Source organism: Pagrus pagrus (genome assembly GCF_965226575.1).
Source record: "Pagrus pagrus genome assembly, chromosome: 8".
Classification (NCBI taxonomy): Eukaryota; Metazoa; Chordata; class Actinopteri; order Spariformes; family Sparidae; genus Pagrus; species Pagrus pagrus.
The window spans coordinates 4152352-4178898 of NC_140192.1; the positions used below are offsets into that span (position 1 = coordinate 4152352).

The 26547-nt window shown below is 42.2% G+C and overlaps 4 protein-coding genes across 5 annotated transcripts in view; all 4 read left to right on the forward strand.

Annotated features, from left to right (window-relative positions):
- The window catches only part of sgsm1a (small G protein signaling modulator 1a), a 28452-nt gene extending 11912 nt beyond the window's left edge, over positions 1 to 16540 (forward strand). Inside the window, exons 4-25 of one of the 2 annotated variants that reach the window (XM_084359148.1) lie at positions 928 to 1090; positions 1368 to 1520; positions 1605 to 1672; positions 2779 to 2924; positions 3408 to 3545; positions 3646 to 3770; positions 4342 to 4409; positions 4944 to 5107; positions 5551 to 5686; positions 6516 to 6645; positions 7100 to 7164; positions 8119 to 8264; positions 9192 to 9320; positions 9400 to 9582; positions 9830 to 9901; positions 10163 to 11221; positions 11322 to 11446; positions 12240 to 12322; positions 12447 to 12556; positions 12709 to 12805; positions 13199 to 13366; positions 13961 to 16540. In XM_084359148.1, coding sequence (XP_084215274.1) covers positions 928 to 1090; positions 1368 to 1520; positions 1605 to 1672; positions 2779 to 2924; positions 3408 to 3545; positions 3646 to 3770; positions 4342 to 4409; positions 4944 to 5107; positions 5551 to 5686; positions 6516 to 6645; positions 7100 to 7164; positions 8119 to 8264; positions 9192 to 9320; positions 9400 to 9582; positions 9830 to 9901; positions 10163 to 11221; positions 11322 to 11446; positions 12240 to 12322; positions 12447 to 12556; positions 12709 to 12805; positions 13199 to 13366; positions 13961 to 14049 — 3617 coding nt within the window. In that variant the 3' untranslated portion in view covers positions 14050 to 16540. The remainder of the gene's footprint in view (positions 1 to 927; positions 1091 to 1367; positions 1521 to 1604; positions 1673 to 2778; positions 2925 to 3407; positions 3546 to 3645; positions 3771 to 4341; positions 4410 to 4943; positions 5108 to 5550; positions 5687 to 6515; positions 6646 to 7099; positions 7165 to 8118; positions 8265 to 9191; positions 9321 to 9399; positions 9583 to 9829; positions 9902 to 10162; positions 11222 to 11321; positions 11447 to 12239; positions 12323 to 12446; positions 12557 to 12708; positions 12806 to 13198; positions 13367 to 13960) is intronic. The other variant, XM_084359149.1, reaches the window with a different exon arrangement.
- A 1494-nt stretch (positions 16541 to 18034) lies between these two features.
- Positions 18035 to 19793, forward strand: gatc (glutamyl-tRNA amidotransferase subunit C). The gene is made up of 5 exons (XM_084359180.1): positions 18035 to 18335; positions 18455 to 18505; positions 18770 to 18939; positions 19429 to 19532; positions 19648 to 19793. Exons 1-5 carry the CDS (start codon positions 18186 to 18188, stop codon positions 19707 to 19709), a joined length of 537 nt encoding a protein of 178 aa, XP_084215306.1. The 5' UTR covers positions 18035 to 18185; the 3' UTR covers positions 19710 to 19793.
- Positions 19794 to 20572: 779 nt separating this feature from the next.
- LOC311260900 (polyubiquitin-like) lies at positions 20573 to 21426 on the forward strand. Its single transcript, XM_084359182.1, has 2 exons — positions 20573 to 20791; positions 20901 to 21426. The coding sequence occupies exon 2, from the start codon at positions 20913 to 20915 to the stop codon at positions 21381 to 21383; it is 471 nt and encodes a 156-aa protein (XP_084215308.1). The 5' UTR covers positions 20573 to 20791; positions 20901 to 20912; the 3' UTR covers positions 21384 to 21426.
- A 2231-nt stretch (positions 21427 to 23657) lies between these two features.
- LOC311260901 (polyubiquitin-like) lies at positions 23658 to 25210 on the forward strand. Its single transcript, XM_084359183.1, has 2 exons — positions 23658 to 23749; positions 24607 to 25210. Exon 2 carries the CDS (start codon positions 24614 to 24616, stop codon positions 25079 to 25081), a length of 468 nt encoding a protein of 155 aa, XP_084215309.1. The 5' UTR covers positions 23658 to 23749; positions 24607 to 24613; the 3' UTR covers positions 25082 to 25210.
- Positions 25211 to 26547: the final 1337 nt, after the last annotated feature.

A 26547-nucleotide genomic window follows, 5' to 3' on the forward strand; every position in this document is an offset into this window, starting at 1 on the left:
GTGCGGATTTAAATATATATTTATTTGATACTGGATTAGGCTTGATTGAATTAAAGGGGACTGTTGGCCTTGGTGGAGGTATGCGCTCTACTGAGTGCCATTCTATTATATATGTGAATATCCTCACATCTGTGACTTGATTTAAAAAAAGCTCCGTAACATACAGTCCTTTAATATTATCCTGATTTATATTGAATTGCCATGGGGCTGCCTGCATTGATTTCAAATTTCTAAACATGATACCATATCAGATGTGTGGAAATACGATACTTACCATACTACAAAATGTTTATTAATGAAATGTGAGGTAAAGTAATTCCAGTTTGCTTTTGTGCGCTTTTTAAAATTATACATTTCATGAAACAATATCAAGCACACATAATTACAGCGGACATGCACTTTGCACTGTCACGTGACATCTGACATGTGCACAAATGCATCGCCATTGTTTATTTATAATATTGAACCCAGGGCTTCCTGCAGGGCAGCACCGAGTGAACTGTGAATTTAATTGCAGTGGATGTATGACGAATATGTTTGTGCCACAGAATTGCATTTATTGTAAAATGATATGTCACAAATTCACATTTTATGGCACAAAATATTTGCCTCAAGTGTTACAAATAAAGGCTTTAGTATCTAGCTCTACGGACTGTTTTGGCATCTTTCTGCTGATTGTCTACAGAGTTAATGTGCCAGAGTTTGATACTTTTCTGAGTAGTTGGCGGAGACCAAAACAGAGATAAAGGAAGAATGAATATTGGACTGGAGTTTCTCATGTGGTCAGAAACAAAGACTATAAACTAATGCTAGTGTTGCTCCATTCTGGATGTGTAAAAAGGCAACTTTATGTTATTGCCACAACAACTTAACATGTCAGTCTCGTGTTCATAAAGTGTAAGCAACCATGTGTTTGTGTCCACGCAGCTGCGGTGGAGGCGTGTGTCCTGCACGGGCTGAAACGGCGAGCGGCAGGCTTTCTGCGCAGCAACAAGGTAGCGGCGCTCTTCATGAAGGTGGGGAAGAGCTTCGCCCCGGCCGAGGAGCTGTGCAGGAAGGCCCAGGAGCACGAGCAGATCATCGAGACAAAGTGAGAGACGCTCACGTCACAGCCCGTCCTCACACATCACAGCAGGCTTCAAAGCGTACATCAAAGCACCGCGCCAGCGAATCAAACAAACGGCTGTCTGCGTACTTGAAGGGCGATTTTTTAATATGAAAGGCTTTTAAATAATTCATGTTAATGAGCTTTTATGAACGATGAATCACTGATGCCATTAAGCTAATGTGGCTGCAGTTTTACTTAATGGAATTTTTAAAACATGTTGTACTAGTTTTGTGTAAATTCAAACTCTCGTCATCTGCAGACGAAGCCAGAGCTTGCAAAGTCAAGACAGCTTCCGCAAGATACCGCGACTGCCCAGCCTCAACCCGCAGGGGGTCAAGAACCTGTGGATCCGGACGGCTCTGTTTGAGAAGGTGCTGGACAAGATCGTTCTCTACCTGGTGGAGAACAGCAGGTACGTTAAGAAAGGGGCCGATGTCCGTCTGTAAATCTGTTTGTGTTACAGGAACAAAATGCCCCTTTCACATTTGTCTTCCAGTAAATACTACGAGAAAGAGGCTGTTCTAATGGACCCCGTGGACGGACCTATCCTTGCCTCTTTGTTAGGTAATTATGTGACATTGTAAGCATTTGTCTCCTTTATTGACAGTGTAAGTACCCACTACAAGAACATTACGGTTCCCCTTTTATTTCTGTCCTTCTCCCAATTTGTACTCACAGCCAGTTCCTCCTGTACTGCAGCGTTTGTTGTTGCAAACTTCAATTGTTTACCAGAAGAGGTTGTAGACTGTTCAGAGACACTAATCCCTCACTGGCTCCCCACCAGTGAGCACTGATCAGTTTTTTTTAAAGTGTTGTCAAGCCAGAAGCACAGCTGCTGGGGACTGAATTAAGGTCTCAGCTTGATTAACAAGACAAGAAAGCAAAAAAAGCCTCACAACATCATGTTTAAATTTTGTTTTTGCTTTTTTGCTTGTGATTTTTTAAAATTATCTTCACATCTTCGAGTCCCTACAAAGTATTCAGATCAGAAAAACAATCACTCTTTGAGCTGACCACCACCTGTAGATTTGTAAAACCTGTAAGGAGGCGTTACAAAACCAGAACTTACCTTAATGGGTGTTTACTGTGTGTCTCTGCGAGGAGGTGGAGCTGTTAGGGCAGTACAGAGGTGCGTGTGTCCACTCGCTGTCAGAGAAGAGAGCGTGAATTGTGGCTAGCGTTCATAATCGATACGTATATTTGGATATTTCTGACGACACTAATGCTCATTGATCTTTAAGCTAATCCGATGCTTATCATCAGGTTACAGAAATCTTTCAGCGGTGTCTGCACCAGTGTCATAGTAAAAAAGAAAACCTGATGCCTGCACGAAAAAATCTATTTTCTTAGCTCGATAGTGAAACAGTAAAATTCGACACATAAAATTAATATCTGCCGTGATCTTTTATTATTTTATCAAGACATTGCTGATGAGACAATAAAAGAGGTGAATGTAAGGAATGTTCATCAGTTTGTGGGTGTTTTTATTGCAAATGTGGATCTTCTTGAGCTCATTCAGCTCAAGAGCCACATTTCATTGTGCATCATGCATTGTGTGACTCGCACTGGTCTTGGCCTTGACTCTGTCCAGTCTGACTTGGTCTCGACTGAGTTGGTCTTGACCCCAACACTGGTGTGCACTGTTTAACTGTCCACCTTCGTTGTCACAGTCGGACCTTGTGCTTTGGAGTACACAAAGATGAAGACGGCCGACCACTTCTGGACCGACCCGTCTGCTGACGAGTTGGTGCAGAGACACCGCATCCACGGTGGCCACTGCAGACAGGACTCTCCCACAAAGAGGCCGACACTGTGTGTAAGTACAACAGCAGAGTTAGTGCCAGGCTCTTTTTTATTCTATCCCACTCGTAAAGAAGATATTACATATTGCGGTTTATTAGCAGGCAGGCAGAGTTTCACTGGTGCATCTGATCAGTTATATTCCCTTCTGAGTTGCTGTCTGTGTGATTAAAGAGGACCTGCTATGATTACTGTGCAAAGTGAAGCACAGCACATCCCAGGAGAAAGAACAGACTGTTTCTGAGACCTTCGCACTTGCTCAGTCTTCAGCATATCAGCAAACCAGGTCAACTCGGCCTATCTTACAACACCACAATACACTTTACAGCCGTGTGTTGCTGTGTATGTATGTGCAGAAGTAGACGAGGGACGGTGCAGCGATGCACATCAACGAATGCTATATTTCTCATTTTCTTACTGGCTGGCTGTGAATCATTCTGCAAGGAGTCACGATGTTTTTATTATCTGATACGACATATTTTGTGTCCGTGTCGTTCAGATCCAGAAGCGGCACTCCAGCAGCAGCATGGATGAACGCCCCTCCCCCTCGCCATCAGCTCGTGAATATGTGGAGTCCCTGCATCAGAACAACAGGGTCACGCTACTGTTTGGCAAAAACAATGTGCTTGTACAACCGGTAACTGTTTGATTCCTCTTGATCACTCATATATGTAGATATGAAACTCCCTGGAAGTAATATCGAATAAAAAAACCTCCATCGTCGTTGGCTGTTTCAGAGGGATGACATGGAGGCCGTCCCTGGTTACCTCTCTCTGCACCAGAACGCTGACATCATGACCCTGAAGTGGACGCCCAATCAGCTGATGAACGGCTCCGTCGGAGACTTGGACTATGAACACAGGTGCAAAATTATCCAGCTGCAGATGAATCATGAATTATGGTGATTGTGTCTGTCTACAAAGCCGGCGTCTGACAATATGAACAATCCCTGTCTGATAATCTGATGTTTATTGTGCTTTCTCAAGGACAAGTAAACGCTCTGCATCATTTCTTCAGTTTTTGTTTTTTTTGTTGTTGTTGTTTGTCTAAAACCCGGCTGTTGCTGAATAATGCAGCGTGTTTGTGTGTGGCTCAGGGGCTCAGTGTGCAGCCGATCTGATGAGGCCTATTTTCAGCACACCAGCAGCCAGTAGATGGTTTATTGACTTAGACAATGTAAGACATTTCTCAAACCAGCAAACCGTGTTATGTTCCTGTGCCTGCACATGGTTTCTCTCACCCAAAAAAAATCGATTACTGCAGTAGTCAACTGTGTGTCCGTTCATCTGTGTGCACACTCCTGACTGCCTTCTTTATGATCTATAAAAATTAATGTTGCGTGAGGTTTTGATGAACACACTTGGTTTGTTTTTGAGCTGGTCTAGTCTTGGATTTTATTTTACTGACTCTGTATTTTATTCAATGTTTTTCAGTGTTTACTGGGACTATGCAATGACGATCCCTCTAGAGGAGATAGTTTACTTGCACTGTCACCAACAAGGTGAGTCCACACGATGGGACGGCTAAGCTAAAAGCTGTCTGTAGTGGGTGCACAGGCTCGACTTTCAATTAATTAATGACTGATTGTCCTTTTTTTGGGTGAACTTATCCTTTATCCTTATCCCTTGCGACTCAGTTCAGGCAGACAACTCGAGCTGCACCGTTATACACATGTGACACGCCCCCTTCCTCAGACTCATCTGTGAAACACACCCTCCCAGTTTGGCGGTCTATTTCCCAAAAATTCCCAACTCTCCCTCTGCCCGTCTCTTGCGTCAGTATTGCAGCACCATCATCATGGCATCCACCTCCAGGCTCCGACTGGGTGGCTCAAGATGTCTTCGCTCATCACTCCCCAGTATCTCTGTGTAAACATATCTGCGGGGAGTAATGAGATCGGGAGTTGTCTGACTGAACTCACGTGTTTTTACGGCCTTTTCAATTTATTATCATTGCAATTAAACGTAGCCGTCAATAAAACATCATCACGCATGATTGAACAAGGTAATCATCTCCTGTGTGTACCTTCCTCTAGTTGACAGTGGGGGGACAGTGGTGCTGGTCAGTCAGGATGGGATCCAAAGACCTCCGCTTCGCTTCCCCAGAGGAGGCCACTTGCTCCAGTTCCTCTCGTGCCTGGAGAACGGCCTGCTTCCCCACGGCCAGCTGGACCCTCCACTCTGGTCCCAGAGGGGAAAGGTCAGAACAGAAGGTCCTCCTTTGCCAAACACAGATATGTATAATAGGCATTCTCCGAGAAGAGGAAGCGCTAAATCAGCCTTATCCGATCAATAAATCAATAAGAAAGACATTTGGATTTGGAAATAGATGCACTGCCCGGTTGTATTCATTAGTCGGAGTGATACTGATGAAAGCATGACTTGATGTTCTCTCTGCACCACCACACAAGAGCTACCTCCTCTAATGAATGGATGATTTTGTCAGACTGTGAAAAGCATTGTATCTGCAGCTAAACTGGATAATGAAAGCCCACCCACACATGTTCAGCCTCTATTAATAAGCTCAAGCATACGGACACTCATCATTTTTAATTCACGTTGAGTGCTCGGCGGGGCTCTAATGGTTGGAAAATGTTTTGTTGTTGGCATTTAGTTTAATCACAGTTATATTCTCAATCGCAGGGAAAGGTGTTTCCCAAGCTGCGGAAGAGGGTTCCTCAGGGATCTGGATCCACAGAGTCGGTCTCCGATAAGGAGGAGGACGAGGCCACAGACTACGTCTTCCGCATCCTCTTTCCAAACAGCCAGTCAGAGTTTGGTGAGATTCCCAGACGCAAATTAATATGAGCAGCGCCCACGAGGGGCTTCTCCGCGCCGTTGCACTTTTTATGAAAATGTTGCTCGTTGTTTGTTACAGTGACTGTAACCCATCCTCCCCACCCGACTTCCTCCCTCTCCCCTCACCTGAGCGGACAGTCCCCCTGCAAAACAGGCATCCTGGTCGTTCCCAAGAGGTCCCGCGGCTGTCTGGAAGAATCCCCCTCACTCACAGGAAGCAGCTGTAACACTTGTCACACCTCGGCTCGTCTGTCAGCTTCGCCTCGCTCCCTTTAATTCGCTTGCATCTAATATCCTCTCGGCCTGTCCTGCGCCCTCTGGCAAAGTTTATTGATGTGTCCCATTATTAAAGCCCCTCCCACTCTCTGCTACCTTGTGTCACACCTTTTTTTTTTTTTTTTTTTTACTGCATTACAGCGCGGTAACCTTTCAACCGCCAGTGGGTGAACAGCTGATTGATCGAGTGTGGCTCCTGAGCTGGGAAAAAGGCTCTCGCTCAATTCATCTTTCTCTCACGATAATGTGATTGAGTACGATGGCTTCATGCTTTCAAATTGCGCATCGTTCCCTGGTTGCATAATTGTTTTTGTCTTTATGCTTTATCTTTGCCCAAACAGGAATCAAGCACCAACAATATTGTCCTCTGAAGTGCTCTCAGCAGATCACAATTGATCAGCATAATTCTGCTTATGCAAAATGTTTTCCGACCGTGTTTTAAATCACAGAAGTGCAAATGCAATTGTTCTTGAAAGCCCCCCGAGCGGCATAATTTTAATCTTTTAAGCGTTTTGTGTTTGTGCATGTTGCAGTGACCCCTCCAGACCTGATGGATCAGGGAGCTACGATGTGGCACCCCACTCTCAGGAAGTCCTCGTGTTCCTCTTGTTCTCATGGGAGCTTCTCTGACGGGGCGACGCCCAAGGGGTGCAACCACGAGAGGTGAGAGGAAAAACACTTCAAGCTACACTGAGTCGCTTTTAGATGGGGGATGAGGAAACTGCTGAAGGGAAACACACACTCATCTGACATCCCTTAGTGCACAACGAGAAATCCTGAACTGGGAAGGAAGCAAAGATTCAAGAACCTTGCAATTAACTAGAAGACAATTATGTGACATTTACCTCACTGACAGGGAAACGTGTTGGAAAAATGAGGTGATTAGCACGGCAGATAAAATGGTTGGAGGCTGTGAGAAAAAGCTGCTGAGCCAATTTGCTCTATACGGCAGCACAATAGGTTATCATTTGAATGATAAAGGTTCGCTACAACACCGTTATAAACATCCACATTAGCTACAGCATCTCGTATAATGCAGCAGATGATTACATTTGTGAAACGAGAACAGAAAAGTTGCATTAAGTCTTCTGCGCTCTGTGCTGTTATCTTCCTGCAGGGCTCCTCTGAAGATGCTCTGCGACAACATGAAGTATCAGATCATCTCTCGGGCGTTTTACGGCTGTATGTGATCGCTTGCTGTTTACACTCACAAGCCTTAAAGGGGAATTCCAGTATTTTTTAAACCATGGCCCTATATTTACTTATGTTTTTGTGTGTAAATGATTCATATTTAGAATAAAAGGTTTTGGGGTCCGTCCAGTAATTCGCCTCAGCTGGCAGCCGCGACAAGGCTGCAACATAATCCTTAGGGCCAACTGTGACTGACAGATTTACGTCCGCTACAAGTGTTTGTATTTGCCGCTGACAGGCTGAGGTTGTTATTTTAAGTGTTTTACGGGAACTATTCCAATAGTGAGAGACATTTAAAGAGTAGGATCCTTTCTTGTAACCAGAAACATCACCAGAGTCTCATCCAAGGAGACGTCTTGCGCTTAAATCTCATGAGAGGTGAGTTGTTTTCAGTTTCAGTTGTTGCCTCACCTAGATTGTCAAAAAATGCAATCGTCAGCCAGGAGTTTGGAAACAAATTCTTGCTGGCAGGTCTTCTTGGTAAACTCCAAACTCCCTCTCCTACAACTTATCTCTCATGACATTTCAGAGCGAAACTGTTTCTGGTTACAAAAAGGATCTTATTATTTAACCAAAAGTAAGAATCCTTTCTGTAATGTTGTCTGACACAGAATAACAAGCTCAGCCTGTCGGTGGCTAAAACAAACACTTTAAGTGGTCGTATCTTTGACAGTCGAAGTTCCCAAGGGATTACGTTGAAGCTGTGTCACAGCTGCCAGCTGAGGCAATCTACTGGAATAAATGGGGGGGCGGAGTGGCTGAGACAGACACCATTCACTTTATTACAAGACACTGTACCATTGAAATGATTTTGAAGGCGTTAGTTTAAGGTGAGAAGGCTACATAATGTTGCTTTAGATATCAGTATGTGGTACATTATATCCTTGTTTTAATTATCACTAACATCCGCAGAGGCATTAGCTAATTAACACTTCTGTCCACCAGGGTTGGCGTACTGCCGTCACCTGTCCACGGTGCGCACTCACCTCTCTGCTCTCGTCAATCACACCATCGTGGCTCCCGACGTGCCGCGCGACGCCTACAAAGGGCTCACCGCAGACGTGTGGCAGACGTTCCTCCAGGACCGCACAGTAAGCACCGCCGCTGTCACGGCACTGCGACATATGCTGTCCACACACACTCACACACACACACACACACACACTCTGTCACTCTTCTGTCTCAGCCATGTTCATCCTATACTAATCATGTGGCTCACATCATTAGTCTCACAACAATGTGCATGAAGCGTAGCTAATGGAGCCGTCAGTCACACAGCCCGCCTGTACAGTTTATCTGGACGTTTCATTTCCCAGGAGCCACGGAGAGTTTGACCTGAACATAAAAAACATTTTTACATGTTTAATAAGCGAATAATTTTCCTATCTAAAGTCCTTTCTGTGTTTTGTATTGTTTTAATAATTGTATAATACCAATGAAATATTAGACAGTTGATTCACGTTCATGACCGAAGGCCTGAAAGATAAGTGGTTTAATTTAAAAGGATTACTTTTTCCACCAAATACTCTTAATACTATAAATGTGTTTACTTTTGAGCTATCTTATAAAACCCATGTAAATCTGCCTCATAATTAATGGGGGCACAAATAAATCCTCTTAATGTAAAGGTCATATTATGTTTTTTGGGCTTTTACCTTTACTTTATTGTGTTTTGTAGCATTTTTGTGCAGGTAAAAGGTCTGCAAAATGTGAAAAAGTAATGCAAAGAAATAACATATGCACGTAACTATGTAACAGGCGTTTTATATTTATATATTTATATTTAAAAAATGTATATATAGAGCTCTAAAGCTCCTCTGCTAGCGGAGCAAACACCAACACACATCAGGTGTCCGAACTCCCAGTCTGGACTGCTAGCTTCACGGCTAACTGAGCTAACTAGTAGCTACAGTTAGAGGCAGTGTGGCGATATGCTGCTCCTTATTTGAGTATGAATATGGCAGGTCGTCAATTCTTATATAAATTGCCCCTTTAAGGTATTGATCTTGTGTCTTCAGGCGTACGAGGAGAAGGAGCTGCTTCGTCTGGTCTACTTCGGCGGTGTGGACGCCTCGCTGCGTAAGGAAGTGTGGCCCTTCCTGCTCGGTCACTACCAGTTTGGAATGTCAGAAGCTGAGAGGAATAAGGTTCGTCATTCCCACAGTTGTGGCTTTGCTCCTATAGCATCTTCTTTCTGAATGACTGACTCTTGATCCCTCTCTCCAGGTGGATGAACAGGTGCGAGTGTGCTACCAGCAGACCATGTGTGAGTGGCTCCGCTGTGAGGAGATCGTTCGCCAGCGGGAGAAGGAGCACCACGCTGCAGCGTTAGCCAAGTGCTCTTCAGGAGCGAGCATGGACGGTTCAAGTCAGAAGATGATGCACCATGACTCCACCGTCAGCAATGAGGTGAAGCAGTAACACACACTTAGATTCAGAGGTTTAGGTTGCATTATCGAAGATACGTAGAATAAAGCGCTCTGGGGACTTGATCCATGCAATGAACTTTTATTTTTACCCTTCTTTTTCATGCATCAAATCACTGGAGAATCCCTTTAATGTCAGCTGAGCACATGAGCCAACGTATAATAAGACTGTATATCAATGAAATATTATAATATAATAATGTCTGGGCCTGAATGTCTTTATTGCCCAGTCCCCGTCCCCCCAGAGCTCAGACAGACAGAGTCTGACTCGCCTGCAGAGTGACTCCAGCAGCAGCACGCAGGTAACAAATATTCACCACACTACGACCCGAACAGACGGTGTTTTTATTTTAGTCTTCCAGACAAACTGAACAGCACTTCTGTTACATGATGCTCCTGATCTTTTATGACTCACTTCCTAATATACGACTAAAGTAATGCATGTCATCTCAACTTTTTCGAACCAATACTCCTCATTCCTGCATTCTCTCTCCTGCTAGTTCTTCACATCCTCCCATCCCTTCCCCTGGACTAGCCTGCTTCCCTTTGGCTTGTTCTTTCAGGTGTTTGAGTCGGTGGAGGAGGTGGACCAGATCGAGACGGAGCCCAAGAGCGAAGAGGCCAAACAGGTGCCAAAGATGCCCAACGGAGCTCTGCAGAACGGGACGAGCTCTCCAGACTCCGGACATCCCTCCTCCCGCAACTTCTCCGTCACTTCCGGCCTGTCGGACGGCTCGTTCAGCACGGAGGACAGCGGTGCGCACGACTCAACCTCGAGGTCTGCAGCTGTCCCTCCGGCGCCTGCAGGGACGGAGAGCGAAGGTCTGACAGAGGACGCTCAGGTGAAAGGTGAAGCGAGGGACAAAGAGGACGAGGAGGGGAAAGAGCCTGATGTGACCCAAACTGCAGAAAACACCAAGACTGAGGCGACAGGTGACGGCATGATACAGCCACTGGAGGAGGGGCTGGTGAAGGAACTGAAAACTGTTGAGGAGTCTGGAGCGATTAAAACAGAGGGGTGTGAAGAGAAAGACCTGGATGCACCTGCAGGTATTAAAGGAATTACATCAGAAACAGAAAAAGAAATGCCCCATGAGGATACATCACAGCTCGAGGCAGAAACAACTGTGAACGAAGGAAAAACAAACGCAGTGGACGAATCAAATACATGTAAACCGCAAGAGGTTTTATTGGCAGAAAGGAAAGAAGATATATCGATAGATCCCGTGGCTCCTGAAGCTAAAAAGACCCTTGTTTTCTCAGCAGACGCCGGGGTCTCCAGAGCCAGAGAATCGTACTTTACCCCTCAGAAAGACGACGTTGAGGTCATGACCGAATCTGATGAGTCTCCCTCAGCCATAGAGATGGAGGAGATCCCCAAAGCCAAAGTTTCCATGGTGCCTTGGAGCAGAAAGGGACGCTGCGAAGGACCGACTCTCTCCGACGACTCGGCCGCTCACGTGGAGGAGGAGCAGGGAAAGCCCAGTCCAGAGGGCACAGAGTCCATCCTGTCTGAGGAGCCGGAGATGGAGAGCCTTTACCCCAACTTTGACTCTCTGGCCGGGTCCGAGAGCACCAAGCATGAAGCCAGCTCTCAAGAATTGGCTGGGGGCCCCTTTTCTGTAAGCAGACACATTTTAAAGTCCAAATTAATTCATCCTCAAGTAAATCAACCCAATAAAGAGCCTTTTATTAATGTATTCATTGTTCTGTTTGTTTCAGCAAGAGCTTTTGGACTTGTACACATTAAATCTGCACCGCATTGAAAAAGATGTCCAGCGCTGTGACAGAAACTACTGGTACTTCACTCCGGCCAATCTGGAGAAACTGCGCAACATCATGTGCAGGTAACACACGCTGACAGAACCAGGGTTTTAATAAAGAGTGTAAACATGAAAATATCAAAACGAACAATGAACTGATACTATTAGCTGTGTACAGAAAGCCTGATATCTTTTTTTCCTCTGTGCAAAAGACCTTTATTGATTTAGGTATTAGAGATATTTTTCAGATCCGACCTGCTGATTCCTGTTTTAGCTGATTTCGATGTTCTTTCTTTCCAGGAACTATATTTGACAAAATACATAAACATTTTTGTAACCTTTCTTTAATGAAAAATGTATTAATATTAATATTAATGCAGCAGAGGAGAGGAGAAAGACAGTAGAAAGTGCGTTTGTAAATGACAGAAAAATGCTTTTAAGGCTCTCACACTGAGCTCAAATGAAACGAGTGCACATAAATTATGTAAACAACATAAAATATTTTGTTTTAATATTTTTTCTTTGGGCTTGTAGGCCGATCATGCTGAAAATTGTCCGATCCTGGTTTTTGGAAATTAAATAGCTTTTTTTTTTTTTAAATATGAAGCTATATACTGTATGTGTAACCTGAAGATTAAGGCCTTTTTCTCTTTATAGCACCTTCACACCTAGAATATCAGAGGACAAAACCAAATTATATTTACACCTCAGTGAAGCCAAATCATGTCAACGTGAGGTGTAATAATAGATTTTTGCACTTGAAGGGTAGTCGGTTTGATAAATGGTGAATATCGCTTTGGAAAACGTATTTTCACACCTCTAAAGCAGCGTATGATAAAAACAGCCGTGTTCACTTCTCTTGGTTTCATATTTCCAGTTATATCTGGAGGCACCTTGACATCGGTTATGTTCAGGGCATGTGTGATCTGCTGGCTCCACTTCTTGTCATTCTGGATGATGGTGAGTCAACACACTGAATCATGTTTCATTCTTCCCTCCTCTCTGACATCTGGTGTATTTTTACAGCTTTTGTCGGAGCAGCTTGCCCACTCACTTTCTCCCCTCTGCTTGCTCCTTTTTTCAGAGGCCATGGCCTTCAGCTGTTTCACGGAGCTCATGAAGAGAATGAATCAAAACTTTCCGCACGGAGGAGCTATGGACACTCACTTCGCCAACATGCGCTCTCTAATCCAGGTAATGCAGCACCAGTGAAGTCTTTACACATTCATTACCACTTAAATCCATTCATTAGCTGCAAACGCCCCACTCTTTCACACCTCTCCTGCACAACCAGTCTCATTATTTCTTTTTCCTGAATCTCCTCTGATCCCCTCTGTGTGCATAAGATCCTGGACTCTGAGCTGTTCGAGCTGATGCACCAGAACGGAGACTACACCCACTTCTACTTCTGCTACCGCTGGTTCCTCCTCGACTTCAAGCGAGGTAAAGTGACAGCGTGGTGCGAAAGAGTTTGTGCCAATTAGAGGAAGTAGAAGATTCGCTCCTCTTTAACAACACGCTTGGCAGCTTGCTAACAAGACATGTAGTTAGTTATTAACGCTTGGAAAGGATTTTAGAAGTCGGTAATATTTTTGGAAACCTATTCCTGGGAGTTGCTCATGAATGAATTGGCATGAACTGGTTTGGTAATTAATTATGCTTCATACTGAAGATGTATATCTCTGTTTTCTGTAGATTTTCTCACCTTGGTGTCTCAGTATCTCCTCTCACCAATCCCAGCAAACACCTGCTTCCACTCTCTGATAACTTCACTCGCCTTTCATCCGCGCCCTCAAACACTTCCACGGCTTTGTTCGTGCTTTGTTTTTTTTTCAGAGTTGGTGTACGATGACGTGTTCGCAGTCTGGGAAACCATCTGGGCCGCCAAGTGTGTCTCTTCTAGTCACTTTGTCCTCTTCATCGCCCTGGCGCTGGTGGAGATCTACAGGGACATCATCCTGGAGAACAACATGGACTTCACCGACATCATTAAGTTTTTCAACGGTAAAACACAGAGACATCTTCTCGTCCCTGCTGAACGGGCACGCCAATTATTCTACACATTGAAGATAAGTTTACTCATGGGGAGGGGTGACTTTTTGACCTGTCGCAACAACTGCATAATGTTGCCTGTGGCTCTGAAGGAGCTTTTTCTTTCTTTCTCTGCCGCATGAAGTCGGCTCCCTGATTTCAGATTTTTTACAAAGCCAAAAAGCTCCTCTGACTGACTTGGTTTTGTTCCCAGCCGGGGGGAGAACAGCTGTCAGTGAGCAGAACACCGGTATGATAAATGGATTTCCAAACTAGATGTTGGCTGAAATAAAAATGTGACTTGACTATAAAACATCGATGCTGTGCAGGTTTCGCAGATGATGCATCGATGGCCATAAAAAACTCTGGTATAAGAAATTACTTACTTACACAAAGAACAAATAAAATCTCCATCCCTCTCTCAGGACTTCAGTTTATTGGACTGACACATCTGTTCAGATGTTTAATGAAACATATTCAGCGGGTGGTTTGAGGTTAGCTGAGGTTATTTCTGACGTGCGCCGGTAAGAAGAACTGAACCTGCTCTGTTTTCTTTTGTTCTTTCAGAAATGGCCGAGCACCACAACATCAAGCAGGTCCTGACCCAGGCCAGAGATCTGGTGTGCAAGGTGCAGATGCTGATAGAGAACAAGTGATTGTGCTGTTTGTCTTCTTTCTCCTTCCAAGTAAAGTGTGATCGGCTGTAGCAGCACAAAGAGACAAACACACATGAGCTCACACGCACACACACACACACACACACACACACACACACTTCACACACACTACACAAGGCCTTTACAATCACAGTTTGCTGCTATGAGCCTTATTCTCTGTATTGTTTGTGTTGTCAGCAGGTGTATGAGAATATTAAGCTTCATATTTGTCAGTATGTTCAAGTGCAAAAACAAAAATGTATCTGGAAAAAAAACAAATTTCTTTTAATTCCTAAATATTTTTATGTCAGAAATCCCCTAAGTGTCGATCTTAATCCGAGTGCACTTAATATTTTGAGATAGAAGAAGGTCTTAGTTGCACATTTCAAAACCAAAATGCAAGAGCTGAATTCAAGCAGAGACTATATTTATGAGAAATATACATTGTGATAATAGTTTATAATAGTTATTTTAGTAGTCGAAGTCTACAAGAGTGAACTTTAAATACACGCGAGTCGTCCCCGTATACCTCGACCTTAATGAAGGAAAGAATGTAAGCAGACTTTTTTTGTTTTTTCGTTTTTAAACACCCAAAACGTCAAATTAATTTCCACTGATGACGGATTCAGAGCACGCTGGATCACTGCAGTCCAAAAGCAATTCAACAACCCAAAACTCGGTTATGTTTAACACACACACACACACAAAACGTTTAATGATGATTTTAGCTTTTAGCACCGAGTCAGTGATTTAGCATCCAACAGTGTTTTTTCAATGTCTGAAACTGCCTTTGTCTGCCAAATATTATGTCTTTGTTCTGTGTGAACTGTACTGTACTGAGAGAAAACTGTGTTTAACTTATTAAAAAAAATGATATTATGTTAACTCTTGTAAAATCATAACCAAATCTTTAAGTGGACTTATGGATGTCTGGGCAGAGATTTATGTAAAGCAAACAAGCCTGATTTGTCTTCTTGAGTTGTGTTTCGTTATCCAGTGAACCGCTGTATATTTTTGTAAATTGTGCAGTTTACTCACCTTGATTTTTTTTGTCTTCTAACGTCTGCCGCCTGTCTGTTGAATCAAATGTTTACTATGATTATGAATTAGGAAGATCAGATAAAGTGTTTTGTGTAGGACTTAGTGACATCTAGCGGCGTGACTGCAGACTGCGACTAACTGAACGCCCCTCGTCTCGCCCTTCCTGATGGTGGCCATTAAAAATGTGTAAAATGCGAATGGCCCTCTCTCTCGAGTCAGCGTTTAGTTTGTCCGTTCTGGGCTGCCGTAGAAAACATGGTGGACTCTCGGTGGAAGAGGACCCTCCAGGCTCCCTCTGTAGATATAAAAGGCTCATTGTAAGGTAATAAAAACACAAGGAATCTCGGCCCTCTCCCCATGTATTTCTCAAAATGTAGCTTTTTCTATGCATTTCGGCATTTTGTACACATAAAACAGACCTTTTGGAAAAACTCCTTCCAGGGTGAAGATATTCAGAAACTCCATTTTTCAGTGTTTATGTCTTTACGGGCAGAAACTGAGATTTTTTTGGAAATGATACACACACGTTTACGGAGTATTTGAGTTTGTATGGTGATGGAATGGATGATAAACGTTATATTTAGTGAGACGGAGACCGAGACGATGGAAAAGAGACATTGTAAGACTCCTTACAACGATTCTGTGAAGAGCAGCCACCTTTCACTGCCTCGTTCGTAGTATTTTCTCTAACTAAAGCAACCGACCGGAGTATACAATCTGCTTCCGGTTTACAACGGCACGCGCATGCCCAGTTTAGTTTCTTAAAAACCATGTTTCCAAAAAATACCTGTGTACGTGTGGACTAGCCCTTAGTTTCAGGTGAGTGTACACTAATGAAAACATAATTTTCTGACTGATTATATTCCATTTGCACCTCTAGATCCTTTTAACACAGGGATGAAATGACGAAAGGAATAGGACATTTTTTTAAATGAACTGCAAACGACCAGATGTTATGATGGAAACAGATTCATGGTTTTGGCAGATTCGGGGACGGTGAGGACGTTCAATAGATGTGTTTACTTTTCCTTGAATTAGTCCAAATGTTGGTCTCAGTTACTGACATTCATGACGGTCGTTCATCGCCTGAAACTTCACTCAGTTGGTCTTCAAGTGTTGCTCCATGAATGTGGTATAAAGATGAACTGCTTTTGCTATCGGTGTTTCTTTGTGAATGCTAACTGCTGTCAGAAAACCTGTTTTTTTTAATTTATTGTAACATTTTATTTGCCACAGTATTTATTTATTTATTTATTCCTTGTTTCATTTTTTTTTTTTTTCATTCAGATGCTGCTTTTGTTTGTAAAGCTGATATTTTTTATTTCCTGGCCAGTTCTAAATGTTTACTGTAAAACAATCAAGATTCTATACTCAGAGTGCATTTATATATATAAATATATATATTAAATGGTATATGTTCTTATAATAAAAATATTAAAAATGGATTCATCATTATTGTAATGTGCGTTTTACTAATTAAAGCTCAACTTTTCATGTAGCACCATCATCAGGTCAACAATACTACAGACATTGTCATTAACCTCACACTTTATTTATGTTTACTGCTCATTAGCAAGTGTTAGCACACGTGGTAAGCTTTCTGTAACAAAAGCACATTAGCATTATCATTGTGAACACATTAGCATGCTCTGGAAAAGACAAACAACTTCTGACTGATCATATAACCAGAGGTGGTCTTCTTCAGGTCTAAGCAGTGAACACACCTGTATTTAATATACAATAACAAAAACAGAAATATCTCCTAATGTGGACACTCTTTATATTTCCTTTTCGACAGAACAGACACGACCTGTTATACACACGATTTGCTGATTTATTTGCCAAATGAAAATATAAAATAGGAGACAATAACCAAAGAGCATAACAAGAAACTTTATTTATAATAGTGTATAATAATGTCATGTTTTGTGATCATACTTGGGAGATACAGACAGGGAATATTGCATTGTAACAGTGTAAATGTGGCAGATCTCAGACAGAGAGATGTAAAGGACAAGATGTGGCAGCATACTGCAGCATGACATCGTTCACAGACATAGTGAAACACACCTGTGCTGAACACCACCGCTGGAGGCAGCACATTTCCCATGAATGAACCAAGTGCTCACAAATACTAAAACAAGACCAGAAGATTGAGTTTTGTCGTTATGACGAACTGTCAATAAAGTTTTCTGCAGAGCCCGGATAGCTCAGTCGGTAGAGCATCAGACTTTTAATCTGAGGGTCCAGGGTTCAAGTCCCTGTTCGGGCGATAGTATTTTCTTTGTAGTAACTCACAAAGTGATTCATTGTGACTTTCTGCTGCCCGAAGAAGAAACAACAACGATTGAACTGTTACTAGAGACCGATTAAAATGCGAAAGACGGAGAAGATATAGATACAGTCAGTTTTGAGAGTAAGACAGTCATGATAAGACGGCTTTTGACTACAGTAGCCATCTTTGTATGACATACTCGCAGCGCCGTCAGCATGGCTGTAGCCTGAACTAAAAAACCAAAAAGCTATCGCCCGAACAGGGACTTGAACCCTGGACCCTCAGATTAAAAGTCTGATGCTCTACCGACTGAGCTATCCGGGCGCTCTGCACTACGACCAACCATCCTCCATTTTCAATTAAATGATGCTATATTAACTATTCAATTTTAAGTTGTAGTGTTGACAAATTAAGTTAATCTGTATTTTCTCATTTGTAAATTTAAATAGTACAAATTCTATTTTTTTTTACTACGATGCATTTTAATTGTTACAGAAAACGCCTGTTTATATAACCTGTGTCTTTCAAATATGTAATACCCAACGATATCTTGCTTTATATTCACCAGAAAACACATATTTAAGATTTCCTCAGTACTTATGGACTAAAACGAGCCCGTCTGTTGTCTGCTCGGGACATACGCGAAGGAGGAAGTAAGTGGAAGTTGAACCTCTCGCTTCCCGTCGTTCTGCCTCCTCCGAGCTAGTAGCTACAACAGTTAGCTAGCGTCCAAGTCAAGCTAGTTTAGACCCACAGGACTGAAAATGTGACGCTGTTTTTATACAACCTGGACATAGATAGCTAGCTCAACGTGCTGAAAATGTCGGTGTTTAGCCTCGCTGTTAGACGAAAATGCCTAAAAACCATTCGACCTTCATATAAACTGTTGAACGGTGGATACTCAGGAACAAACAGAAGAAACAGTTGCCTACAGACGCGTCTGTTGAGCTCTCGACCACTGAACCCCAAGGTACATTATAATATATATATATAATTATTATTAGTCACTGGTTATTGTTTTTGTCACAGTGGGTTGGTTCAGAAGCCAATGCAGAACATAGCTGATACCTGTGTTTCATATCTTGACAGGTACCAGAGTTTCCAACATGGGAGCCAGTACCAGAGGACCAACTACCCCCGGTAACCTCCTCAACACTGGATCAGTGCAAACATATTACAGTATTTGCATGGTGTTAAGTATAAAGTGACATAATGCCTTGAGAGTAATGTCAGATACCGAGGTGAAGTTAGTTTTAGGATTTTGGACATTGACTCATCACAAAATCACACAAAGTTTGCATGTATATCACAGAACAGCAGAGATGAACAGAGATCAGTGTTCAAATGATGGGGCCTGAGTCATAAAGAAACTGTTTCTAAGCAACACACCATCTATACTTACAGCCGGCCCAAATCCCTGCAGACCTGGTGGACAAACTGGAGAGACTGGCCTTGGTGGACTTCCGCACCAAACAGGGACTGGAGTGTTTGGAGAAAGCTATAAGATTTGCAGATCAGCTTCATGTTGTTGACACATCAGGGGTTGAACCAATGGACTCAGTTCTGGAAGACAGGTACAGTAGAGCAGTGGTGGGAGAAGGTTTCAGATCCTAGTACTAGTACTACTGTATGAAAATACAGTACTACAGGTAAAAGTCCTGCATTCAGACCTTTACCTTTTAGTAGGCTATATGATGTTTGAAGCAGTCCCATTGTTGCTCTGTGACATTAAAATTTCCAGCTTATCCAAGATGCTTTTTGAAGACTTTATTTTATGAAGTAGGAAAATAGTCTCAACACATAAAGGAACAAACCATCCTTCAGTTTATTACAGACATTTAAAATGATCTTAGATAACCTGGAGTAGAAGTATAAAGTTGATCAAGTACAGTTGAGTAAAAGTACTCGGTTAGAAAAAACAACTTGTTTACATTTGTTGTTTACTTTTAATCAAGGTTATAAGCAAAGTGTCGCGATGAATTAACAAGAACTGTAGCTTAATTTTCAGATCTCGTTAAGCCTGTTGAATGATTGCCGTTCTGTTTTTATCTGTGCACGTTCAGAGCGTTAATCCTGAGGGCCGATGCTGTGACTGACGGGGACTCTGCTGAAGAACTGCTGCAGCTCTCCAGAAACACAGTTGAGGAATATTTTGTGGCACCACCAGGTAAGAAAAAGACTAAATACGTTGATTTTTCAACATTAATGCACATTTTAAGATGATAAGGCAATCACCTTTTTATTCTGAGGATCATTAACTAATATCTGTTTTCTGTCCACAGGAAATATTCCTCTACCAAAGAGGGAGGAGAGGGCTGCCGTGCTGACACACTCAGAGCTCTGATGTTTATGAATTTATTTTTGATATTTATTACTAATTGTTCATTTAGGAAGTTGTTGTTAAAAATAAAAACTTGCTGGTCATGGATCTAGATTGTTATTTTTCCAGTTTCATTAATCTTATTTTAGTTTCAGTATCGTTTTATTGAACATGTAAGTGAGCAGTGTGTTGGCAGCCTGCGTTATGAGGAGTGTCAGGACGACAGCACATTTTAAAAGGGGTCTATAATAATTTGGAACAATTTACAAGTAATAATTATTTTTGTTGGCCACATGTGTGCAGATTATATTGTGATATGAGAAATGAAACCTCCCTCATCTCTCTCAGTTAACTATACAAGCCTGTGGATGATTTGTTTATTAATGCTGCTGGACTGTGGATGTCAGATTTTCCGTTACAGACCAAAAGATGTGACTTTATGTACGTTCTTGAGTGTCAAACAAAATCACAAAACAACCGGCTTCCAGCACAACACAGAAGCTCCACAGAGCCCCTTTTAGGTCCATTGTTTTGGTTTGTGAGTTACAGTAGAAACCTCATATATCCAGTTGTAATTTCGGTGTGTTAGAGTTCAATTAAATAGAAACTACTAATCTCTTCCCTCTCTTTCGGTTTAGTTTCCACATAAAGCATGTTTTCACATGTATGAAGCTTAAAATAGACTTTTAATGTGATTAATTGATTGAGCCACTCCTTGGAACAGGTGGAAAGTCCCGGTTTGACGTCATATAAGCTAATCGGGTCATCACCTGTATAAATCTACCTGTGATTCGTTCAATCAATGCCACACCTGTGTGATAAAACTTTGTTGTTACTGGTGGTTATTAAGGTGGTAAATTCCTAAACGTGCCCTGGAGCAGCACACACACACACTCTCACAGTAGCTGCATCATAGTTTGGAGAATGGAAAGTGAAACTTAAGGAAACTGAATGTTAAGTGAAGGGGGAGGTGTGATCAGCTGATGCAGCCTGCAGCATATAAACAGAGATGATCTGAAAGCTCTGACACAGCTGCTGCTACTGTCGAGCATCATCTGTGTGTTTGTCTCCGTCTCCAGACTGTTTTCTCAAGTGATCAGAACAAGGTAAGAATCTCTCTTTATCAACACTGTGATACTTAACTTCAAGAGTGTTTTCTAGACTTAAAAATAAAATATAAATAGACTTCTAATACGCATGTTAATTATCTTTCAGACAACTATCATCATGGATATAACCATCACTATGCTTGGTGGCATCTCCCACACCCTGAGGGTGCGCCCAGAGGACACCGTGAGCTCCCTGAAGCAGCTCATCCAGAGTAAACTGGGGGTCCCCGTTCAGAAGCAGAAGCTGGTGTTTGTGAACGGTCAGAGGACTCCTCTCAGCGACGACTTGAAGCCTGTCAGCTGGTACGGTCTACAGTCCGGCTCCCAGGTGTCTCTGCTGGTCACCCAGCCGCCACCCTTCCAGGTCTTCCTCAGCAACCTACAGGGGAAGAAGACCACCTATGATATCAAACCTGACGAGACCGTGAGGAACTTCAAGAGAAGGGTGGAGAGCAGAGAGGGGGTCCCAGCGGACCAGCAGAGGCTCATTTACCAGAGCAGAGAGATGACAGATGAGAAAAGTCTCTCTGACTATAATGTTGAAGCCCTGGGCACCATCAACATGACGTCCCGTCTGAGAGGAGGCTGAGGACACTGCTGGTTAAATATTATCAGTAAAAGTTGATTTCCTGTAGCCTGTTGAATGAAGAACAAATAACATATTCTGTATTTTTTTACTTGCAGTTTTATTTTTAAAAATCAAAGCATTCCTTATGTAAATGTGTCATGTCTTAAAAACTTGATTTGACTTTGTGTTATTTTGTTCTGTTTTATTTATGTCACTGTTACAAAATAAAGTCCCAGATGTGAATTTGAATTGTCTCTTTGCATTTCCTGTCCTGTGTTCCCTCAGCTCAGAGGTGGAGCTGCACCCTGTACAGACCACGACCACATAAAAAAGGCACTTTAGCATCGCAGGAGATAATCAGAGGAACTACTGTATGTGAGAATGATTTCAGTAGTACAGTGAACAGCTTAAAGCCACTGTGAGGAAGCTGTCCTCCTTTCAGATTTGCTGTCTGTGCAAAAAAATCAAAGGAAGCTTTTCGTTTCCTCACAGATGCAAAGTAGGCGTACCAAAACAAGGCGACCATGTTGGCAAACTGCCCGAAAATGAAGACACACACAGGAAAACCACATTAGTGCTGTCAGTATGTGACTCATCATTAGTTCGGTGGCAGGATTGCAGTGCAATACACGGCCTATCTGACCAAATAAGGTTTTACTAACTTCCTCTCATCGTTCTCCAAGACTTAAAACAAAAAAAAAGTTAAGTCACGAACAGTTAACTGATTTAATATGACTCGAAACTTGATTTAATGGTAGTAATTTTACATGATTTATAAAAGATTTTGATCCGACTGAGATGCAATTTGTCTTCAAATAATTCTGATCAAATAAAAGTGCAGAGCAGTGGCTGTGAAAATGCTCTTCTTGCCAGTAGAGAAGCAAAATGAACAAGTCGAACTTCGGCCTTCATGATGGATGAAATACATAAACACGTGTGGTCACAGTGCTGTTGCCTGATACCGTCATAATATCAGGCTGTCTGTCTGCACAGGATGAACAGTAACTCCAGCCTTTAACAAAGAGGGAGAGGTAGATTACAAACTGCAGGAGCTGCTAACAAATAGTCTAATGTCCATCTGTAATAGAGATGACAGATGCTTTCTCCATTTAAGTTGACTTATGGACACGCAGACTTGCTCATAGCAGCTCAGCTCTGTATGTCAGGTGTGTACATGACAATACTTTAGATGAGAAACTCGCAGGTGCTCTTTACAAAAAAAGAAAAAATAATAATATATTTAAAATCTGTAAATTCTCACTATGTAGCAGAGAATAAAAGACAGCTCATCGAGTTTTACTCGTCTCCTGTAAAACACACAGCCCCTCCTGTAGTGTAACTGTGGCTGTGCAGGCTGGTTCACAGACAGTGTGAGTGTTTAATAATCTACATGAGACCACAAGGTCAGCGAGGCTGGAAGATAAGACACACAACACACTTCTGTCTTTCTAATAGCTATCGTAAGCTTTCTAGGTTGCATCCTGTGATAACGACCGGTTGTCCAGCTGTGTCTTCCTTGTTTCTACAGCTCTTCCTAAACTTGATATTTGCCTATATTGACTTCCCTCCAGAGGTTTTGCTGTGGAGGTTCTGTCCCAATTGATTTGAGGCTGATGGGCCTTGTGTTGTGTGAGATGTTTGCATCTAAAACTAACATCTCCTGTCCATCTTTGCAGCATAATCCACAATATTGATTTTGAAATGTGTTAGTAACCCTGAAGTTTACGTGTCCACATTAAAAAAACCTACTAACTAACCTACTGAGTTAAATATACAATAACTTCCTTTATAGAAGTCATCATGAAGGCGTATGAAGCCCAAACAATACGTATCTTTTAAAGAAATACAACTGATTTTAGGATAAAAAGCTGCACAATCAGGCCTACACATCCTGCCATGACTATATTATGATACAAATCAAAAACACCACTTCAATTATTTGGAATTAAGTAAAAATGTAAAAAAATTAAAAGGTGTCTTTTAGCCTGACATCTTTTAAACTTGAGTGGAAACTCTCTGTCATCGATGTTACACAATCAGTCCACCTGTAAACATTCAGTTACCTGTCAGATACGCTGTCAACAGCTTCTCCTCTGTTTTTAGGGAGTGTTTGTTTTTATGATGACCAGAAAGTCCCAGAAAGAGCTGCATCACGTCAGGAGAATGGAAACCGAAAGTTAACAAAGGCAGAGGAAAGGAAATGAATATTAAAGAAGGGGGCGGTGCGATCAGCTGAGAGAGCTCATATAAACAGGTGAGCTGAAACCTCCAGCACAGCTGCTGCGACTACCGCAACAACATCACCTGTCCGCCTGACACCGTCTCCAGACTCTCACAGAAGTTTCCAGAAGTTTCTCGACTGCAGTTTTTCCTCCAGTGATCACACGGTAAGAAGATCATTAAAATAGTTTTTCTATACATATTTTTAAAAATGTATTCAATTCAGTGATGGAATGTAACTAAGTACATTTACTCAAGAACTGTGATTAAGCTACAATTAGCACAGTTTTGAGGTACTTGTACTGTACTTGAGTATTTCCATTTTTCTACTACTGTATACCTCCACTCTTTTACTCACCTACATTTATTTGATCACTTTAGTCAGTGAATATTTTCAGGACCAGAGAGGAGGAAGCTTTTTTTTATTATGCACTGCAGGAGAAATGTCGAGATTAAAGTCGACATTATGAGATGACTGCCTCAACAAAATGCCTTGTGTCGCAAAAACTTCCTCCTCATTTCTTTTCTCATCCCTTTGGCTCTGATGCTCTTCCTTGCTCTTCCTAGTCTTCAGATCAAACCCAAAGTATTGCATTTTTTAATTAGGCTCATTCATTTGGAATCTGGGGAAAAAATCAAAACGGTAATAATTGGTGTAAAAAAAAAAAAAAAAAGACTTAACATTTATTTTCAAATACTTTAAAGAGGTCATATTCTGCTTTTTGGGTTTTTGCCTTTCCTTTATTGTGTTTATGTAGGATGTATTGAACAGAGGCGACGTGTCTCACTCTGCAGCTAAAACAGAGGAGTGCTGCAGCAATGCACCATATGATAAAAATAATGTGTTTTTGAAAATTAAAGTATGAACTTATTCTACTAGGACCCCCAAATAAAAGTGTGACCCTGAACATTAGCACGATATGACCTAACACTTTCACTTATACATCAGCATATTTGAACATCACATCTTTACTTTTAAATCTGACTTTTGGGTCCTTCTAACAACATATTAATTATCTTCCAGGCTCATCATGGATATAACCATCATTATGCTGAATGGGGCGTCCCACACCCTGAGTGTGCGCCCAGAGGACACCGTGAGCTCCCTGAAGCAGCTCATCCAGAGTAAACTGGGGGTCCCCGTTCAGAAGCAGAAGCTGGTGTTTGTGAACGGTCAGAGGACTCATCTCAGCGACGACTTGAAGCCTGTCAGCTGGTACGGTCTACAGTCCGGCTCCCAGGTGTCTCTGCTGGTCACCCAGCCGGCACCCTTCCAGGTCTTCCTCAAAAACGAGAAGGGCCAAACGAGCACCTATGATATCAAACCTGACGAGACCGTGGACAACTTCAAGGCCAAGGTGGAGCGCAGAGAGGGGGTCAAGGCGAGCCAGCAGAGGCTCCTCCACCAGAGCAGAGAGATGACCGGTGGAAAACTGTCAGACTACAACGTCAAGGAGCACAGCACCATCGACCTGATGCTCCGCCTGAGGGGAGGCTGAGGACTCTTTATGTCAGCAAGTTAATTACCTGTAGCTTTCTTTATGTTCAGAATCAACTTTATTGGCAAAGTATGTGTACACAAACAATGAATTTGACTGGTACGGTCTACAGTCCGGCTCCCAGGTGTCTCTGCTGGTCACCCAGCCGCCACCCTTCCAGGTCTTCCTCAAAAATGAGAAGGGCCAAATGAGCACCTATGATATCAAACCTGACGAGACCATGGACAACTTCAAGAGAAGGGTGGAGAGCAGAGAGGGGGTCCCAGCGAACCAGCAGAGGCTCATTTACCTGAGCAAAGAGATGACAGATGAGAAAAGTCTCTCTGACTATAACGTTGAAGCCCTGGGCACCATTAACATGACGTCCCGTCTGAGAAGAGGCTGAGGACACTGCTGATTAAATATTACCAGTAAAAGTTAATTGACTGTTGGCTTGGTTGAATGAAGAACAAATAACATCACATTCTGTAATTTTCTTACTTGTAGTTTTATTTTGAAAAATCAAAGCATTCCTTATGTTTGTGTGTCATGTCTGAAAAACTTGATTTGACTTTGTTATTTTGTCTTGACAGTATAAATGTTATTTATAAAGCACAGCATGTTGTAAACTCTTTGGACAAGTACATGTTGTAATTATGTCACTGTTTCAAAATAAAGTCCCAGATGTGAATTTGAATTGTCTCTTTGCATTTCCTGTCCTGTGTTCCCTCAGCTCAGAGGTGGAGCTGCACCCTGTACAGACCACGACCACATAAAAAAGGCACTTTAGCATCGTATGAGATAATCAGAAGAACTAGTGTATGTGAGAATGATTTCAGTAGTACAGTGAACAGCTTAAAGCCACTGTGAGGAAGCTGTCTCCAGATTTGCTGTCTGTGCAAAAAAATCAAAGGAAGCATTTCATTTCCTCACAGATGCAAAGTAGGCGTACCAAAACAAGGCAACCATGTTGGCAAACTGCCTGAAAATTAAGACACACACAGGAAAACCACATTAGTGCTGTGACTCATCATTCGTTCGATGGCAGGATTGCAGTGAAATACATGTCCATACATGTTTGTCTGACCAAATAAGGTTTTACTAACTTCCTCTCATCGTTCTCCAAGACTTAAAACAAAAATAAAGTTAATTAACGAACAGCTAACTGATTTATTATGACTCAACTTGATTTAATGGTAGTAATTTTACATGATTTATAAAAGATTTTGATCCAACTGAGATGCAATTTGTCTTCAAATAATTCTGATCAAATAAAAGTGCAGAGCAGTGGCTGTGAAAATGCTCTTCTTGCCAGTAGAGAAGCAAAATGAACAAGTCGAACTTCGGCCTTCATGATGGATGAAATACATAAACACGTGTGGTCACAGTGCTGTTGCCTGATACCGTCATAATATCACACTGTCTGTCTGCACAGGATGAACAGTAACTCCAGCCTTTAACAAAGAGGGAGAGGTAGATTACAAACT

What these genes read in the sequence shown, in the direction of transcription:
- gatc (XM_084359180.1), top strand. Translation starts at nt 18,186, where the DNA reads ATGTCGGTGTTTAGCCTCGCTGTTAGACGAAAATGCCTAAAAACCATT. An exon ending in CTCGACCACTGAACCCCAAG is followed by an intron (nt 18,336 to 18,454) that starts GTACATTATAAT and finishes ATATCTTGACAG; the next exon opens with GTACCAGAGTTTCCAACATG. An exon ending in GACTCAGTTCTGGAAGACAG is followed by an intron (nt 18,940 to 19,428) that starts GTACAGTAGAGC and finishes GTGCACGTTCAG; the next exon opens with AGCGTTAATCCTGAGGGCCG.
- LOC311260900 (XM_084359182.1), top strand. Translation starts at nt 20,913, where the DNA reads ATGGATATAACCATCACTATGCTTGGTGGCATCTCCCACACCCTGAGG.
- LOC311260901 (XM_084359183.1), top strand. Translation starts at nt 24,614, where the DNA reads ATGGATATAACCATCATTATGCTGAATGGGGCGTCCCACACCCTGAGT.